This window comes from Budorcas taxicolor, chromosome 8 (assembly GCF_023091745.1).
Source record: "Budorcas taxicolor isolate Tak-1 chromosome 8, Takin1.1, whole genome shotgun sequence".
Classification (NCBI taxonomy): Eukaryota; Metazoa; Chordata; class Mammalia; order Artiodactyla; family Bovidae; genus Budorcas; species Budorcas taxicolor.
In genome coordinates, this window is record NC_068917.1 from 26414355 (window position 1) to 26433996 (window position 19642).

General features: G+C 42.9%; 2 protein-coding genes across 2 annotated transcripts; both read left to right on the top strand.

Annotated features, from left to right (window-relative positions):
• The first annotated feature begins 1960 nt into the window (after positions 1-1960).
• On the top strand, positions 1961-2636 carry LOC128052351 (interferon omega-1-like). Its single transcript, XM_052644883.1, has one exon. It carries the CDS (start codon positions 2049-2051, stop codon positions 2634-2636), a length of 588 nt encoding a protein of 195 aa, XP_052500843.1. The 5' UTR covers positions 1961-2048.
• A 7936-nt stretch (positions 2637-10572) lies between these two features.
• LOC128052476 (interferon alpha-H-like) lies at positions 10573-11142 on the top strand. The gene has a single exon (XM_052645051.1). The coding sequence runs from the start codon at positions 10573-10575 to the stop codon at positions 11140-11142; it is 570 nt and encodes a 189-aa protein (XP_052501011.1).
• Positions 11143-19642: the final 8500 nt, after the last annotated feature.

The window sequence follows — 19642 nt, forward strand, 5'->3', positions numbered from 1 at the left end:
AACACATAAAATAAATATTTTAAAAATTCTTTACAAACCCACAGGAACCCAACCCATCAATGTGATAGTACCGAGAGCTGGAATATTAGGGAGATCATGAGGGTTAGTAATCAATAAAATTCAGGTATTATTTTTAATGTCATAGTTACTATTAGCTAGACTAAGATCAGGCTCTTTTGGAATCATTTAATTCCCTTTCATTCTAGTTACTTCAAAGCATATTCTCTTTGCCCAGGTGGATTTATCACCTACTCAGATGATCAGCAAGGCTGGTCTCATCAACCCTGCCAGAGAGCACTAGTGTTCGAGCAACTGGGGCTCTGATTGCCTGTCTCTGGTGAGCTGGTGAGTGTGACTTCTTCCTCCTGCCCTTATACTGACCACATGCTGATTCAAGAAAAGAAAAATTAGGTGGCTGGTCTTACAAAGCTGAGGGCAGTCAACAGATCAAGGGCTTGTCCTTCTTTGCGCTTCTGTAAGAAGCAGCCCTGTCCCAGCCTTTCTGCTGTTCATATTGGCCTCATCGTTTCCCTCTGCCTCAGACTTGTCCCCAGCTGTGCTGCACTGAAGTTTGCTAACTCAGAACACGTCACTGGGTCAGGGGAAAACCACTTCCCTTCTTTCATATTCATGACATTGAGACTTACCCTTGTTTTCTATTGCCCACACAAAAAACTGCAATTTTACTTTCTAGAAAAGTTGCAAAGAGAAACAAAAAAACTAACGTCTTGAAAGCGATAGAGATGCAGCCCCTCTGGCTTCTTTACTTCCCTTTGCTGTTCTCACATCATCATCAACTACAACCGCAACAGGAGCACTGAGACAAACCTTGTCCAATACGTCAGTCAGTTCAGTTCAGTTCAGTCGCTCAGTCGTGTCCGACTCTTTGGAACCCCATGAACTGCAGCATGCCAGGCCTCCCTGTCCATCACCAACTCCCAGAGCCTACCCAAAATAAGTCACAAAGTGAATATAAAAAGTTTAAATGAAAAATTACAGTCAAGGAAAGAAGACTATTTCTCCTGATCAAGTAGGCTGGGTCTCACTGCCCTGCATTCTCAGAGGAACAGAGATGCCTGGTGGAATCAATTGCCTGAATGAACAGCTGTAACTCACTAGATTCCGTGACATAAGCTTCCAATAACAGCCTGCCCTAAGGGAGGGAGTCCAGCAGGTGAGCAAGGGGACTCTGTCACTCCAGAGGACAGGGGGTGGTTCCATGTGATCTCTCCTGTATGAGTGAGGTGCTACTGGGCAAATACAATCAATTATCCTGGAATTAGAGTCTCCCCACCCATTTTATCTGAGAAGAACCAGAATTCTTGGTAGGCGTATTGGCTGGGCCAGCAAAGGACAATAGGTCTCCAGTACAAAAACGGTGGAACGCAAGCCTGATGTCTGTAATAGTCCTGACTTTGTGGTTCCCTGAAGCACAACCACATGGACCTGCAGGGACGTGTTCTAGAAGGAAGAGAAACATGAGGGAGCTCATGGACTCATAATAATCAGCCTCTTCTCTAAATCAGACACTAAAGAAAACCCATCCTTTGTTTCAAACAGTTTATTTGCTAGAGTGACCTGGTAAATCCCTGATAAATACAGAGCCTGCCTTCCTAAGTAAAGGAAGAAACAGAAATTGAGCCTAGGATCAGGGCCAAAAATGTGTTCATGGAACAGAGAAGAGCTACATTTACACATGAAGGAGAAAGAGTGGTAATGTTTGTACTTAGAAACCTACATCATTTCTGATGTCTGACAAAGACCTTTCTCATTTGATTGAAAAATATCCATTTGGATGGGTACATTTGAAGTTATTGGGAAACAGATAAAATTAATAGTTTAGACTGATGACAATTCCTTTGACCATATTCAGAATACATAAATGAAAATCAAAAAAGGAAGTAAAAGTGCATAGAAATGACTAGAAAATGAAAATTACCATGTTCCCTATTTAATAGCCTCGCTTAGAAAGCCTGGCATCAGAGAACCTACCTCAAGGTTCCACCAGACACCATCTCAGCCAGCCCAGCAGCAGCCTCATCTTCCCCATGGCCTTCGTGCTCTCTCTACTCATGGCCCTGGTGCTGGTCAGCTATGGCCAGGGAGGATCCCTGGGCTGCGACCTGTCTCAGAAACACATGCTGGTTGGCAGGAAGAACCTCAGGCTCCTGGGCAAAATGACGAGACTCCCCCCTCACTTGTGTCTGCAGGACAGAAAAGACTTCGCTTTCCCCCAGGAGATGGTGGAGGGCGGCCAGCTCCAGGAGGCCCAGGCCATCTCTGTGCTCCACGAGATGCTCCAGCAGAGCTTCAACCTCTTCCACACAGAGCGCTCCTCTCCTGCCTGGGACACCACCCTCCTGAAGCAGCTCCGCAAAGGACTCCTGGACCAGCTTGTCGACCTGGATACCTGCCTGGGGCAGGATATGGGAGAGGAAGACTCTGCCCTGGGAAGGATGGACCCCACCCTGGCCGTGAAGAGGTACTTCCAGGGCATCCATTTCTACCTGGAAGAGAAGGGATACAGCGACTGCGCCTGGGAAACCGTCAGAGTGGAAATCATGAGATCCTTGTCTTCATCAACCAGCTTGCAAGAAAGGCTAAGAATGATGGATGGAGACGTGAACTCACCTTGACATGACTCTCACTGATTCAGATGCCCCATCATCTTTGCACACTCATCTGTGGCCATTTCAGAAGACTCTGATTTCTACTTTACCCACCAAATTGATTGAATTACTTCAGCCAATGCTTTGTCAGTAGTAACTAAAGATATATAAATTTTCTTGGCTGCAGGTGCATCAGTCCCGAAGTGAAGACTGCCCTGATTTTATTGTTTGTTTGCTTATTTATTTTGTTATACTTATTCTTTGATCTCCTATTTATTTTTTATATAAAATATTTTTGTTTATATTGTATTAAAATTTAACAAATACAGTCACATTTTTATTTCATTAAATTTGTAATTTGTTTTATTTATTAAATATTATCACGGTGAACTTCTTGAATTTTTTACTGTTTTATGTTTAGTTGCTAGGTCAAGTCCAAATCTTTTGGGACCCCATAGACTATAGCCCACCAGGCTCCTCTGTCCATGGGATTCTCCAGGCAAGACTACTGGAGTCTGTTGCCATTTCCAGGGGATCTTCCCAACCAAGGATGGAATCTGGAATCTGCATTTCAGGCAGATTCTTTACTGTCTGATCCACAAGGGAAGACCCTTGGTTGAAAGAAATGAGAGAGAAAGGGATTTTGTAAACTGAAATTAATTATTTATGACAGTTCCTGGGTCATCCATTCAGCTCAGTTCAGTCACTCAGTCGTCTCCGACTCTTTGCGACCCCATGGACTGCAGAATGCCAGGCCTCCCTATCCATCACCAACTCCCAGAGTCCACCCAAACTCATGTCCATTGAGTCGGTGATGCCATCCAACCTCTGTCGTCCCCTTCTCCTCCAGCCCTCACTCTTTCCCAGCATCAGGGTACTTTCAAATGAGTCAGCTTTTCCCATCAGGTGGGCAAAGTATTGGAGTTTCAGCTTCAACATCAGTCCTTCAATGAACACCTAGGGCTGATCTCCTTTAGGATGGACTGATTGGCTCTCCTTGTAGTCCAAGGGACTCTCAAGAGTCTTCTCCAACACCACAGTTCAAAAGCATCAATTCTTCGGCGCTCAGCTTTCTTTACAGTCCAGCGCTTACATCCATACATGACCACTGGAAAAACCATAGCCTTGACTAGACAGACCTTTGTTGACAAAGTAACATCTCTACTTTTTAATATGCTGTCTAGGTTGATCACAACTTTCCTTCCAAGGAGTATGCTTCTTTTAATTTCATGGCTGAAATCACCATCTGCAGAGATTTTGGAGCCCCAAAAAATAAAGTCTGACACTGTTTCCACTGTTTCCCCATCTATTTCCCATGAAGTGATGGGACCAGATGCCATGATCTTCGTTTCCTGAATGTTGAGCTTTAAGCCAACTTTTAACTCTCCTCTTTCACTTGCAAGAGGCTCTTAGTTCTTCTTCACTTTCTGCCATAAGGGTGGTGTCATCTGCATATCTGAGGTTATTGATATTTCTCCCCACAATCTTGATTCCAGCTTGTGCTTCTTCCAGCCCAGCATTTCTCATGATGTACTCTGAGTATAAGTTAAATAAGCAGGGTGACAATATACAGCCTTGACATACTCTTTTTCCTATTTGGAACCAGTCTGTTGTTCCATGTCCAGTTCTAACTGTTGCTTCCTAACCTGCATACATACAGGTTTCTCAAGAGGCAGGTCAGGTGGTCTGGTATGCCCATCTCTTGTAGGATTTTCCACAGTTTATTGTGATCCACACAGTCAAAGGCTTTGTCATAGTCGATAAAGCAGAAAGAGATGTTTTTCTGGAATTCTCTTCTTTTTCAATGATCCAGCAGACGTTGGCAATTTGATCGTTGGTTCCTCTGCCTTTTCTAAAACCAGCTTCAACACTGGAAGTTCACGGTTCACATATTGCTGAAGCCTGGCTTGGAGAATTTTGAGCATTACTTTACTAGCCTATGAGATACGTGCAATTGTGAGGTAGTTTTAGCATTCTTTGGCATTGTTAGTGAAATACGGCATTCACGCAATGAAGTCAGATAAACTAGGAAACAGTTTTGCAAACATTACTGATGATTTTGTTTCCACTGAAGCCAAGAACTTAAAATTTTGTTTGGTCTTAAAGAAAATGTCTTAACTTGATATTTAAGACTTATAAAGTGTAAGTTGCTCATAATTACTTATAAATTGTAAGAGTCCGCCTGCAATGCAGGGGTCCCCGGGTCGATGACTGGGTCAGGAAGATTCCCTGGAGAAGGACTAGGCTCCCCACTCCAGTGTTCTGGGGCTGCCCTAATAGCTCATCTGGTAAAGAAGCTGCCTGCAGTGCGGGAGACCTGGGCTCCGTTCCTGGGTGGGGAAGATCCCCTTGAGAACGGAATGCCTACCCACTCTAGTATTCGGGCCTGGAGAATTCCATGGACTGTATAATTCGTGGGGTCACAAAGAGTCAGACGTGACTGAACAACTTTCACTATACATTTTGAAATCTTTTTTAACCAATTAAGACTGCAAGAGAAATTAACCATTTATATTAATATTAAATGTAATACTTTTCAGTCTCAGTCTTGTCCCCAAGTCTTCCCACTGGAGGGTCCGAATATCTCCTAGATTCCTGGACAGACTTCACGTGCCTTTCCCTTTCCCTGAATCCCTGAAAGAACTAGTCTTTCTCCACAGAAACAATCTTGAATTTCAAAATACTTCACAACATGCTCTGATTTCCAGCCATCAATCGCAGCATAAAGGGCACCAGTGTAAACCGCTCTGGCCAAAATCTCCTCCTAGGAAGGGGAGGGTGGACATGAGGGCAGGTGCAGAAATCTGAGGATCAGAGCAAAGTAGCATTAAAGCTCCCCTGGGCCGTGGGACCTAAAAGGAAGCTTCCTCACTGTTCCCGCGGCCCCACGGGCTCCCAGGGCTATGGCGGCGCCTCGCAGGGGTCAAGGCTCTTGACAGGGACTCCTCGGTTCTCCCCTGGATCCTGCGCAGGAGTTCGCGGCGCTGGACCTGGAGGCGCGTCCGGTTCATTACTGAGAGTTCAGGTGCACATCCCGGCCGCTGGGGCGCAGCGAAGGGAGCTTGGAGGACTTAGCTTAGTGCAGGACCTGAGCTGTTTCACTGAGACCCAGGTGAAGGGCTGAATTTCTGAAACTCTGGTCTCCCTGCTGATGGCAACCGGGATGCTCTGCTCCATCCCTAACGTTTCACCCCTTAGCATATGTCGTCTTCTATTTTTCCAGTCATTTCCCATATTCATGTATTTGGTAGCATCCGGGGCTTCCCTAGTGGCTCAGTCAGTAAAGCGTCTGTCTGCAATGCAGGAGACGCGGGTTCGATCCCTGGGTTGGGAAGATCCCCTGGAGAAGGTAATGGCACCCCACTCCAGTATTCTTGCCTGGAAAATCCCATGGACTGCGGAGCCTGATAGGTTACCGTCCATGGGGTCACAAAGAGTCGGACACGACTGAGTGACTTCACTTCACTTCACTTCACTTCACTTGGCAGCATTAAGTGTTTTTAACCTAAATCCACGAGAGCTCTGTCAGCTTGGTGTTTTCTACAGTTCTCATTGTTTAGTTGCTATGTCTTATTCGACTCTTTGTGACCCCATGGTCTGTAGCCTGCCAGGCTTCTTGTATGGGATTTCCCAGACAATACTGGAGTGCCTTGCCATTTCCTCCTCCAGAGGACCTTCCCAATCCAGGCATCTAACACCCCTCTCCTGCATGGACACCTGGATTCTTTAATCCACTGAGAGATTCTTTCCCACCAGGGAAGCCTGTTTCCTACAGAGACTCACTGAAATGTTTGTAATCCAGTCTCTTATTCTCAAGGGTCTTATCTATCATGCATCTCAAATTTGTGGTGACGGTTAATTGAGAAATCTATGTGAATCATCTTGGGTGGTTAAATGATTCTTTTATAATTATTAGAAATATTAATTTTGTGAGTCACATTTAGACTCTCAGAAAGAATTACCAGTTGATAATTTCATTTTGCTTATTACATAAAATAATCAGGATTCTTTGTCAATTGCTCAATTCATCTAGAAATCTGGAGGTAGACGATAAACTAATGAAAATATAGAGTACTGTAACAGCAAGGTATGGAAAACAAAGGCACACGTGTGTTAGTGAAATAGGAAAATGAGCGATGGTTCAATACAGACAATTTGCAGAGGTGTTTATGGAATGGATGGGGAGGTGGAGTTTGGAATTTGACATAATAGGTTTTGAAACCTGGACTTGCCATTTTCTCATTCGATTGTTTTATTCAAATCAAGTCTTAGCAGGTGGCTCCTGGAAATGAGAATATTTACAACTCAGGTTCAACTATGTTTGAAGGATTGAGTGTCCCTTTGAAGGGCTAAGGAATTTGTAGTCGCTGTCAATGTCATTTTTTATAAAGACTGAAAGTCTGTGGAATTTGTTTGGCAAGTTCTTGGTAATCATGTGCACAGTAGCATTGTAACATTTCATTAGGAATCAATTCAGGATGAATGAGCCATAATGAGGGATGACAGCATCAGGGAATGTGTTCTCCTCAAACAAATATCAAGAATGAAACATAGTCTAATGAATCTGCAATAAACACAATGCCTGGGTATCTTCTTGTTATCATGTTACAGGTTGAATGTGTGTGTGTTCCCCCACCATGTGATCATATCAGGAGGTGGGATATTAGAGAAATCATTAGGGTCAGAGGAGATTATGAGGGGGGATTCCTCATGCACAGGATTACTGTCTTCATGAGGCTCACAAGACTCTTTGCTTTGTCTCTGCTCTCCACCATGTGAGGACATAGAGACACGCTGGCAGTCTGCAACCCAGAAGAGGGTTCTCACCAGAGTTCCACCCTGCTGGCACCCTGATCTCACACTTGCAGCCCCCAGGACTGTGACAAATAAACTATCACTGATGAGCCACCAGGCGCTGGGACCTTGTTAGAGCAGCCTTAACCAAGACGCAGGGAATGGCACATTTAGCTCCGGCAGTTCACTAGTTGAGGTTGTATGGAAATATTTCATGTTCAAAGCATACATGACAGGGAAGAAATTGTCATGTGTAACTATTCTCAATCCCCTTCTTCAGAAAGAAAACTGATAATCTGCACTCACAAGTAAAAACCATAGAGTCTGAATCAGAGAGAAGAATGATGGCCCACCTGAAGGACATCTAAAGGACATTAAGAGCACTGATGAAAGAAAGGAAACAGCAAGAGAAATGAGGCAACAGGGAAAAATGTCCTGCCTTCTGGTTCTTCCCGAGGGATAATGGGGAAAACATCCCTAAAATAATTTTTATTTTAATATATTTTGAAAAACACTTGGATATTTAAAAAATCATTTAACCGTTTAGCCAATTGTTCCCTATCCATGGCATGATCCAAATATTTGCATGAACCTTTCCTTTAATCAGTAACCAGTCCGAGAGGCGGCAGTGAAATTAACCAATTTGCTTAACTTCATGTTTTGGTGAAAGTCAGTAAATTTCAGTATCTTGAGAATTAAAATATTTCCCCTTAATTCCTGAGTTTTCCTGCCAACTTGTTCAAGAAGAAATCTGTTGCTTTCATGTTCTAAATTTTTTTTTCTTGTGATCCATGAATAGGCCAGGAAATATTTTTTTTAAGTTTAATCTGTACAGGGATAAATATTCTGAAGGCAGGAAGTAACAGCTCCCCGGTCCTTGGCGCTGGTGGTGGCCGTGCTCTGACTCACCCCCAGGACATTCTGGACACCTTCCAGGGGTCCCATCACCACCACCAGGTTCCCTGTCTCTGAGCTGTGGCTGGATGGTGCCAGAAGGGACCTGAATCGGTAAAATCGACCCCAACTCGCTGACTCCTCACCTGAAGCCCTTCAGTAAATGGAATCCTTCTTGGAAAATAAACCACAAAGCTCTAGGGAAGGCTTGGAAAATGCAAGGTTCTGAGCTTCCAACCAGAGAACACTGTCGCTGGCAGGGCTACAAGGCTCCCTCTTCAGCTCTCAGCACGGTGAAAACAAAGAGTTTCTCCCCCCAACAGTAAATCAGGATCAAAAGACTCGCTGAGGATGCTGTGCCCTGATGGCCTGCAGAGCCCAGAACTGCAAACTCTCCAAAGTGGGCATCCCAAAGGAACCCAAGAGAAAGAGCTCTTTGGCCCTCCTACAGCTGTCTGGAGAAGTGCGCTGTCCAGGGCTCAAGGGAAGGATATTTTATTGCTATTTTTGAGTTGCTAAATCCTGTGCTCAATCCTGTCTGACTCTTTGCAACCCCATGGACAGCAGCACGCCAGGGTTCCCTGTCCTTCACTATCTGCTGGAGTTTGCTCATATTCATAACCACTGAGTTGGTAATGCCATCCAACCATTTCCTCCTCTATCGCCCTCTTCTCCTCCTGCCCTCAGTCTTCCCCAGCATCAGGGTCTTTTCCAATGTGTTGGCTCTGTACATCAGATAGCCAAAGTACAGGGCTTCCCTGGTAGCTCAGATGGTAAAGAATGTACCTGCAAGTGCGGGAGACTCGGGTTTGATCCCTGGGTCAGGAAGATCGCCGGAAAAGGGAATGGCAACCTACTCCAGTATTCTTGCCTAGAGAATTCCATGGACAGAAGAGCAACTGGCTGGCTACAGTCCATGGGGTCACAAAGATGAGACACGACTAAGCAACTAACGTTTACTTACTTATTGCAGCTTCAGCTTCCTTATCAATCCTTCCAATGATTTTCAGGGTTGTTTTCTTGACTGGTTTGATCTCCTTGCTATCCAAGGGACTCTCAAGAGTCTTCTCCAGCACCATAATTTGAAAGTATTGATTCTACTGCACTCAGCCTTCTTTATGTTCCCCCTCTCACATCCATACAAGACCACTGGAAATACCATAGCTTTGACTATACAGACGTTTGTTGTCAAAGCGATGTTTACTCTTTTTCACATGCTGTCTAGTTCTGTCATAGCTTTTCTTCCAAGGAGCAAGTGTCTTTTAATTTTGTAGCTGCAGTCAATGTCCACAGTGATTTTGGAGACCAAGAAAAGAAAATTTGTCATGGTTTCCACTCTTTCGCCATCTATTTGCCATAGATGTCAGAAGCTTAGGTGTTTTGATGTTGAGTGTTATGCCAGCTTTTTCAGTCTCCTCTTTTACCTTCATCAAGAGGCTCATTAGTTCCTCTTCACTCTCCACCATTGGATTGGTATCATGGTATTTTATTATTTATTCCTATCAAGGTTGTTAAGAACATCTATAAGCATGTCAACAGCTAAACAGAAAGCCATGTTATAAAACTGAGATGAATATTCAGCAGACAGGGAATTAAAAATTGATTTCTAAAAGGAAACAAAGTTAAAGTACTTCAAAATAAATATGAAGAAAAATAACCTAAGATTTTCAATGATTTTGAGTTTTGAAAGATTTTTAAGTCTATCCATATTGTGGCATTATTATATATTTTTATATGAATTTCATATGAATATGTAATTTGGTATATTACTATTTATATAAGTAAATATTCTCCATTACAAGTAGTTCTGCAAATTCATTCATAAAGTTAAATAAAATTCAACAGCTTTTACATTTAATATACACCTTTCATTTTATGGCATTGTTAACCCTAGGGTGAATACAAGAAGGAGTTTTGCATTTTTTTTCCTATGTATAAAGATATGCATGGAGTACAAAGATGGATCCACAGCATAACTGTGTTGTCAAAATTTCATGGTGGGGGTAATTAAGACAAAAATCTCAGAAGACTTTGTCAATAGGGGAAGGGAAGGCAATAATGAAAAGAATGTTTGCTAAACACTATCCTAACCCATTTGGAGAGTGCAAATTGAAAAGCAAAAACAAAAGTAGAAAGTATGAGGGAACTTTCAGAAAATGGAAACCATGGGCTCCTATTTAAGACACAGGCTTGAAGGAAGGGCCTCAGAGAACCTAGAGAGCAGGTTCACAGAGTCAGCCACCGCCCCAGGCCTGAAGCATCTGGAAGGTCCCTGATGGTCGCAGCCTGGTCCTTACTCCTGGCTCTGCTGCTGCTCAGCTGCAATGCCATCTGCCCTCTGGGCTGCCACCTGCCTCACACCCACAGCCTGGCCAACGGGAGGGTCCTGATGCTCCTGCGACAACTGAGGAGGGTCTCCCCTTCCTCCTGCCTGCAGGACAGAAAAGACTTCGCATTCCCCCAGGAGGCGCTGGGTGGCAGCCAGTTGCAGAAGGCTCAAGCCATCTCTGTGCTCCACGAGGTGACCCAGCACACCTTCCAGCTCTTCAGCACAGAGGGCTCGGCCGCCGCGTGGGACCAGAGCCTCCTGGACAAGCTCCGCATTGCTCTGGATCAGCAGCTCACTGACCTGCAAGCCTGTCTCAGGCAGGAGGAGGGGCTGCGAGGGGCTCCCCTGCTCAAGGAGGACTCCAGCCTGGCTGTGAGGAAATACTTCCACAGAGTCACTCTCTATCTGCAAGAGAAGGGACACAGCCCTTGTGCCTGGGAGGTTGTCAGAGCAGAAGTCATGAGAGCCTTCTCTTCCTCAAGAAACTTGCAGGAGAGATTCAGGAGCAAGGACTGACACACAGCTGGTTCAACACGGAAATGATTCTCATGGACCAACAGACCACACTTCCTCCTGCGCTGCCATGTGGAAGACTCTCATTTCTGCTGTCATCATGCATTGAATTGAATCAATTTGTCAAATGATTTCAGGAATATTAAGCGACATCATGATATACTCTACAGGCACTACCCTGTCGCAGATACTCAAGATGATCCATCTACTTATTTATCTACTTGGACATTTATTTATCTAATTTAATATTTATCTATATAGAAAGAATTAAATTATTTTGTTCATAAAATTATGTATGTATACTTAAGGGAAAAATATATTTTGTATATATTTATATATTTTTTTAATATATTTATTTATTAAATCTTACTATAAAAAACTTCCTGTGTTTTTCTTTAAAAAAGAAACATCAAGACTGAATGTGCAACTTTATTAAAGATTGCATTTTACAATTCCTTCACCCATCTTTGTGATTTGCACATTACAAGTAAATATATACTATCTCTAGCCAGGTTGTGTGTTGCTCTCATGATGGAGACATGAACATAATTAATCCAATCATTTTTGTAACTTTGATTTTTTTTAATGGAAAGTAACCTAAAAAACAATAATGAGTTAATTTAAAATAAAATGTTAACTATTTTTAAAATAGTATAATTAGTAGTAGAAATGACTATCAGTTAGCTTGAATGCTACAATGAAAGGGAGGAAAATGGAATTCCTTAGGTAGAAGGTGGATCAAGCTGTGAGAGGATGTAAAAACAAAAGGTAACTACTTATAGTAGACATTTCAGTGCAAATGTTCAATGGATATTGGAGATGGCAATTTACAAGCAATTTCATAAAGTGTAAGGCATAACAGGACAAATAGGACAAGAGTACAGATGAGAAAAGGACTTAAAATGGAGCCCTATGACCTCAGTCTTAAAAGGGAGGGAATGCCCCAAAGGAAGCATGATGGAACGGCCATGTGTTAACAGCACAAGAGGGCAGTGGGATAAGGGAACCCAGGAGATCAGCTCTGCAGGTCAGCTTCTTCATCTTTAATATGGGGACATGAGTGTCATTTTCATACAATTACTGTTTGGATTCAGTGAGTCCATATCACACAAGAGGCATCACGCGCTCCTGGCAGAAATCATCAGGCCCATGAGAATCACGGAGTGGCTGCCCTCAGGGAGGAGACAGGACAGCCACCCTGAGACAGCGCCTGGAGGGCAGCATGGAAAGGTGCTGACAAAGGTATTTTCTTTTCATCTTGGGTGCTAGTTTCAGAGTGCTTTCAGTGTGAGGACTTTTCTTTGCTGTATGCTGAAGAGAATTCCAATTTCTGGGTTTCATACTTCTAAAAGCATTTCTATGAGTTTGCAAGAAAGTCTTTGAGAAAGTAAGATTAGTAGAAAATGCTTTGATCTAAGACAAACATGAATAATAGGGAAAGAATAGAAATCTCATATCAATGCAGATGATCAAATACACGAAGAGGCAGGAAGCAAAGAGCAGGGGCTGTGAAGTGTATGGTTTTGCTCTCCAGTCCTGGGCTGTCCCGGGTTGGATCCTAGTTCTCTTTTCCACAAAGTCCCTTGTCCATACTTGCTGGTCATGTCACCTCCTGGAGCCTCTGCATTGCTACTGAAAGACCAAAACCCAAAGAGTTCAGAAGCCAATTTTTGTCCTTCTTGTACTATAAAAGTAAGAAACTTTATTAATGAATGAAGTGTTTGGTTTTCTGCAGCCTCCAAGGGGACTCACGCCGAGGGGCGCCTTCCAGGATTGCTGCTGCTAGTGCCCTTGTCCCCACAGGAAGCCCCTGCTGACCCACCTCCACAGGAGACTCCTCCTTTAGCATGTAGGTCTGGTTTGGTGTCCTGTGGGGTCCCTGTTCCTTTCCACTGGGTCATGGTGCACTCAAGATTCTGTTTGTCCCCTTTGAGAGTGGAGTCTTTTTCCAACAGTCCTGTAATTAAATCCCACTGGCCTTCAGAGTCAAATTCCTTGGGTATACCCAGTCCCTTTGCCAGATCTGCAGGCTTGGAAGCATGGCATAAGGCTCAGAGCATTCACAACAGTGGGAGGACTGTTTTGGTATTATTGTTTTCCCGTTTGTCAGTTTCCCATCTGGCAGGTATGGGACTTATTTTTATTGTGATTGAGCGCCTCCTTCGTCTCGTTACAGTTTCTTCTTTGTCTTTGGACGTGGGGAATCTTTTATGGGTGGGCTCCAGAGTCCTCCCGTGGATGGTTTTCAACAGCTAGCTGCGATTTCAGTGCTCTCACAGGAGGAGATGAGTGCTTGTCCTTCTATTCTGCCATTTTGAACCAGAAGCTAAGACAAAACTTTGATATTTCACCATCTGAAATAGGCTGAACTATCTCATGCACACGACCATATCTTTTATTCACCGCCATGGACGTACTTTGGCTGAGATTTGAACAGAGGGTTAATTACTGGAAATAGGTATGTTGCCTGTCATCAAATAGTATGATTTTTTAAGAAAGATCTTCAAAATCAAATGTCAATGTGCTGTACAGATAATAATGTTATTGAGGCATATCCAAGTTCCTGCAGTAACAAGTCAGGGTTCATTTATAAAAACTGATCAGCAAAGATCCCACCAATTTATACATTTCCCATATTTCAACTTTTATTATTTTAAGAATTTCTTATAGTCTGTAGGTTACAAGATCAAAGTCTTTCTTTTCATTTTAAACTCCCCTCCCCCACACACATCCTCCATCCAGACCTTCAGAGAGTCCCTTAAATGGGGAGGAATTGACTCCCCAGAGCAGGAGCATGTCTCCATTTCTTATTCCCACCCAGTATCCTGCACAATGGTAGGATACTACTGGTCCTCAGGGTTGTCAATAAAAGTTTAAGTGTAACAATGATAATAATAAGAATGATAAGCTTAAAAGAGTTTTACCAGTTAAACTGTTCAAATACGACAATCTTCCTACATTCTCTGCGGGTTACTTTCGTCTTCCCAGGTGACCAGTATATTTGTTACCTGGGCATCTCTTTAGTTCTCCCTCAATTTCCTGCATCATTTAGTCCAGTCGATTCTCCTGTCTTTGCTACAGTTTTCTCAGCTTTAAAAAAGGGATATGAGAGTGGATATACGTGTATTTATAGTTGATTTACATTGTTGTACAGCAGAAACCAGCACAACATTGTAAAGCAATTTTTCTCCAATTAAGAACAAAATAGGGATAACAGGAATACTGTAGTCCATTAATATATCATCTCATGTTCTGTACTCTATATGATGTTAATATAACAACTTACACAATTATCTTAAATGAGTAGATGATATAAAGCATCAGGGACACATTAAACAGCTGTGAGAGTTGTTATTGTGACAGGTGTATACAAAGCTTTCGCCATTATTTCATGTCTACCCTAGAGATGATTATGCCATATCTGTGACTTGCTCAACTCTAATTTTTAATGCAAAAATTCAGCCTCTGCAAATTAGAATAGGTTAATCTTTTCTAGTATTGTATAAAGCATATCTACACTTCTTGAAATTTTACTAACAAATAAAATAATCTCATGACGGTACCAAGCACACCGAGATATTTAGTAGGCATCAGATCAACATGCAACCAGTTCCTTTGGCATATAAGATGCTTATTAAGTAGCAAATGGTATATTAAATGTAAACCTACATTATGCTGAAATAAAAAACATCCTGATTATGAATTTTAAAGCAACTTATCTATATGAAATGACATTTTAAAAAGTTAATAAAACTCTCCAATGAAAAATTATGTACAAATTTGAAAGCTTAACATGAGATCCTTAGTTAAAAGAAATGAGAAGAAAAGAAGATTTTGAAAACTGAAATTAATTACTTTAGGTAGTTACTGGGTCATACGTGGTCAAATATGGCTTTCGCTCAATTGAACTGAGATGAACAAAGAAGTAATTCTGAAAACATTACAGATCATTTTGCTTCCACTGAAGCCAGGAACTTAAAGTCTTGTTTTAGCATAAGGAAAATATTTAAACTTGGTGTGAGTTTAAGATTTATCTATACATTTAAAAATATTTTTCAACTACTTGAACGTTGCAGGAGAAATTGCCATTTATATTAAATAAAATCATTTCCCCTTTCCCCAGGGGCTCCTGTAAGACTGGCTTGTCCTCAAGTCTTTCCAACGCGTGGTCCCAATATCTAGATTACTGTCCAGAATGTAGATGCCTTTCCCCTTTCTCCAAATTAGTCTTTTCCCCCCAAAACAACCCGGAATCTGAAAACGTACCACAACATGCTCAGATTTCCAGCCATTAATTACAGCATAAACAGGCACCAGTGTAAACCGCTCTGGCTAAAATCTCCACCCAGGAAGGTGAGGATGTATGCAGGGGCGGGTGCAGAAATCAAAGGCTCTGAGCAAAGCCACTGAAAGGCTCCCCTGGGCAGTCTGGCCCAAAAAGGAAGGTTAGTCACTGCTCCTGGGGCCCCGTGCACTCCCTGGGCCCCAGCAGCACCTAGCTCAGCTGGAGGCTCCTGCCTACAGGGACTCCCCGGTTCTCCACGTGGAATTGGCACTGGACCTGGAGACAGGTGTGCTGGGCGAGCAAGGCCAGTTGGTCTGTTGCAGGGAGTTCTGTGGTGCCCTCCCGGTCGCTGGGGTGCAGGGAAGGTTGAGCTGTAGCCCTCAGTTTCACAGAAATGCTGAGTTTGGGGGGTTCCTGGTCTCCCAGAGGGTGGCAATGGTGATGATCACGATTCTCCAGGGCTGGAGAACACCACCCTCCATGTCATCAGGGATGGGGTTGGCACCTGGTGAGCTTGGCGATGCTGCAGATGTCAGGCTGTGCCAGCCTCTATGCAGCTGTGCCCAGCACCTTCCTGCAAATGAGATCTTTAATAGGCCAGAACTGTCATTTTCTACACTTTTCTCTTTTGTTTCCACTGAAAAGCTTTTCCCTTCTATTCTGGGCATCAGAGAATGTCACAGCTTCAATGCTTCTTTTGTGTTATTACACTGGAAATGAAATATACTCATGGAAAAGTCTCAGTCAAAAAGGAGATATTCATTTACATGAGTCAACTCAGCTTGAAATAAAAACCCAAAGCTCAATCTAACATTCTTCTTTAGTCTAAAAGAGAACTCAGAGGTGTGACTCCATAGTCTATTCTGATAGTTTAAATTGCACCAAGATGAATCCTGTCACAACTCTCTGCATTTCCTTTTTAAGGTCTAATACATAAGGTTTCGATTCTTCAACAATGATTTACAGGACCATAGTTCCCATTTTCTGATGGTCTACAGGTAACAGTGGCATATTACTCAGTTCAATTCAGTTCAGTCACTCAGTTGTATGCAACTCTTTGCAGTCCCATGGAGTACAGCACGCCAGGCCTCCCTGTCCATCACCAACTCCTGGAGTTCACTCAAATTCATGGGCATTGAGTCGGTGTGCCATCCAAACAACTCATCCTCTGTCGTCCCCTTCTACCCGTAACTTCAATCTTTCCCAGCATCAGGATCTTTTCCAAGGAGTCAGTTCTTCACATCAAGTGGCCAAAGTATTGGAGTTTCAGCTTCAACATCAGTCCTTGCAATTACAATTCAGGATTGATTTCCTTTAGGATGGACTGGTTGGATCTCCTTGCTGTCCTAGGACTCTCAAGAATCTTCTCCAACACCAGAGTTCAAAAGCACCAGTTCTTCCGTGTTCAATTTTCTTTATAGTCCAACTCTCACATCCATACATGACCACTGGAAAAACCATAGCCTTGACTAGATGGACCTTTGTTTGCAAAGTAATGTCTCTGCTTTTTAATATGCTGTCTAGGTTGGTCATAGCTTTTCTTCCAAGGAGCAAGCGTCTTTTAATTTCATGGCTGCAGTCACCATCTGCAGTGATTTTGGGGCCCAGAAAAATAAAGCCTCTCACTCTTTCCATTGTTTCCCTATTTGCCATGAAGTGATAGGATGACTGAGAGACTTCCCTTTCACTTTTCACTTTCATGCTTTGGAGAAGGAAATGGCAACCCACTCCAGTATTCTTGCCTGGAGAATCCCAGGGATGGGGGAGCCTGGTGGGATGCTGTCTATGGGGTCGCACAGAGTCAGACACTACTGAGGCAACTTAGCAGCAGCAGCTGCAGACCCCTTTTCTGATTTGAAGATTTGAATCAAAAATACACTTCCTTAGGCCAGGCTGTGTGTTGCTCTCAAGACCTAGATGTAAATGTAACTAACTCATTCATTTTGATTTTTTAAAAAGAAATTAACCCCAAATCAATAATCAGTTAATTCATAATAAAATGTTCACTATATTAAAGAGTACCAATCCTCAGTGATCAATGCAAAGAAATAGAGGAAAACAATAGAATGGGAAAGACTAGAGATCTCTTCAAGAAAACCGGAGATACCAAGAGAACATTTTATGCAAAGGTGGGCTCCATAAAGGACAGAAATGGTAGGGACCTAACAGAAGCAGAAGGTATTAAGAAGAGGTGGCAAGAATACACAGAAGAGCTCTACAAAAAAGATCTTCACGATCAAGATAATCACAATGGTGTGATCACTCACCTAGAGCCAGACATCCTAGAATCTGAAGTCAAGTGGGCCTTAGGAAGCATCACTACGAACAAAGCTAGTGGAGGTGACGGAATTCCAGTTGAGCTATTTCAAATCCTAAAAGATGATGCTGTGAAAGTGCTGCACTCAATATGCCAGCAAATTGGGAAAACTCAGCAGTGGCCATAGGACTGGAAAAGGTCAGTTTTCATTCCAATCCCAAAGAAAGGCAATGCCAAAGAATGCTCAAACTACTGCACAATTGTGTTCATCTCACAGGCTAGTAAAGTACTGCTTAAAATTCTCCAAGCCAGGCTTCAGCAATAGGTGAACTCTGAAATTTCAGATGTTCAAGCTGGTTTTAGAAAAGGCAGAGGAACCAGAGATCAAATTGCCAACATCCGCTGGATCATGGATAAAGCAAGAGAATTCCAGAAAAACATCTATTTCTGCTTTATTGACTATACCAAAGCCTTTGACTGTGTGGATCACAATAAATTGCGGAAAATCTGAAAGAGAGGGTAATACCAGACCATCTGATCTGCCTCCTGAGAAATCTGTATGCAAGTGAAGAAGCAACAGTTAGAACTGGACATGGAACAACAGACTGCTTCCAAATAGGAAAAGGAGTACATCAAGGCTGTAATATTGTCACCCTGCTTATTTAACTTCTATGCAGACTACATCATGAGAAATGCTGGGCTGGAAGAAGCACAAGCTGGAATCAAGATCGCCGGGAGAAATATCAATAACCTCAGATATGCAGATGACACCACCCTTATGGCAGAAAATGAAGAACTAAAGAGCCTCTTGATGAAAGTGAAAGAGGAGAGTGAAAAAGTTGGCTTAAAGCTTAATATTCAGAAAACTAAGACCATGGTGTAGAGTCCCATCACTTCATGGCAAATAAATGGGCAAACAGTGGAAACAGTGGGTGACTTTATTTTTCTGGGCTCCAAAATCACTGCAGATGGTGATTGCAGCCATGAAGTTAAAAGACACTTACTCCTTGGAAGAAAAGTTGTGACCAACCTAGATAGCATATTCAAAAGCAGAGACATTACTTTGCCAACAAAGGTCCATCTAGTCTAGGCTATGGTTTTTCCAGTGGTCATGTATGGATGTGAGAGTTGGAGTATAAAGAAAGCTGAGCACAGAAGAATTGTTGCTTTTGAACTGTGGTGTTAGAGAAGACTCTTGAGGGTCCCTTGAACTGCAAGGAGATCCAACCAGTCCATCCTAAAGGAGATCAGACCTAGGTGTTCATTAGAAGGACTGATGTTGAAGCTGAAACTCCAATATTTTGGCCACCTGATGCAAAACCTGACTCACTGGAAAAGACCCTGATGCTGGGAAATATTGAGGGCAGGAGAAGGGGACAACAGAGGATGAGATGGTTGGATGGCATCACCATCTCAATGGACATGGGTTTGGGTGGACTCCGGGAGTTGGTGATGGACAGGGAGGCCTGGTGTGCTGCAGTCCATGGGGTTGCAAAGAGTCAGACATGGCTGAGAGACTGAACTGAACTGAACTGAATGAGTAGCAGGAATGAATATCAGGTTGAATGCTACACGAAAGGGAGAAAACTGGAATTCCACCAGTAGAATGTGGACCAAGACGTGACAGGGTATAAAAAGTTAACTACTACAATTAATTAGTAAACATTTCAGTGCAAATGCCCGCTGGACATTGGAGATGGCAATTTACAAGCAATTTCATGAAATGTAAAGCATGGAACAGAAAAACTGATCAAATGGGAAATGAGTATCAAATGAGAAGAAGGCTTAAAATTGAGTCCTATGACCTCAACCTTCAAAGGGAGGGAATGCCACAAAGGAAGCAGAGATGGAATGGCCATGTGTTAACAACACAAGAGAGAGCGGTGAGAAGACAGAGATGGAAGGGTTGCAACCCCTTAAGACCCAGTGCGTTCATGGATATGTAGATGGAAAGTTCTTCC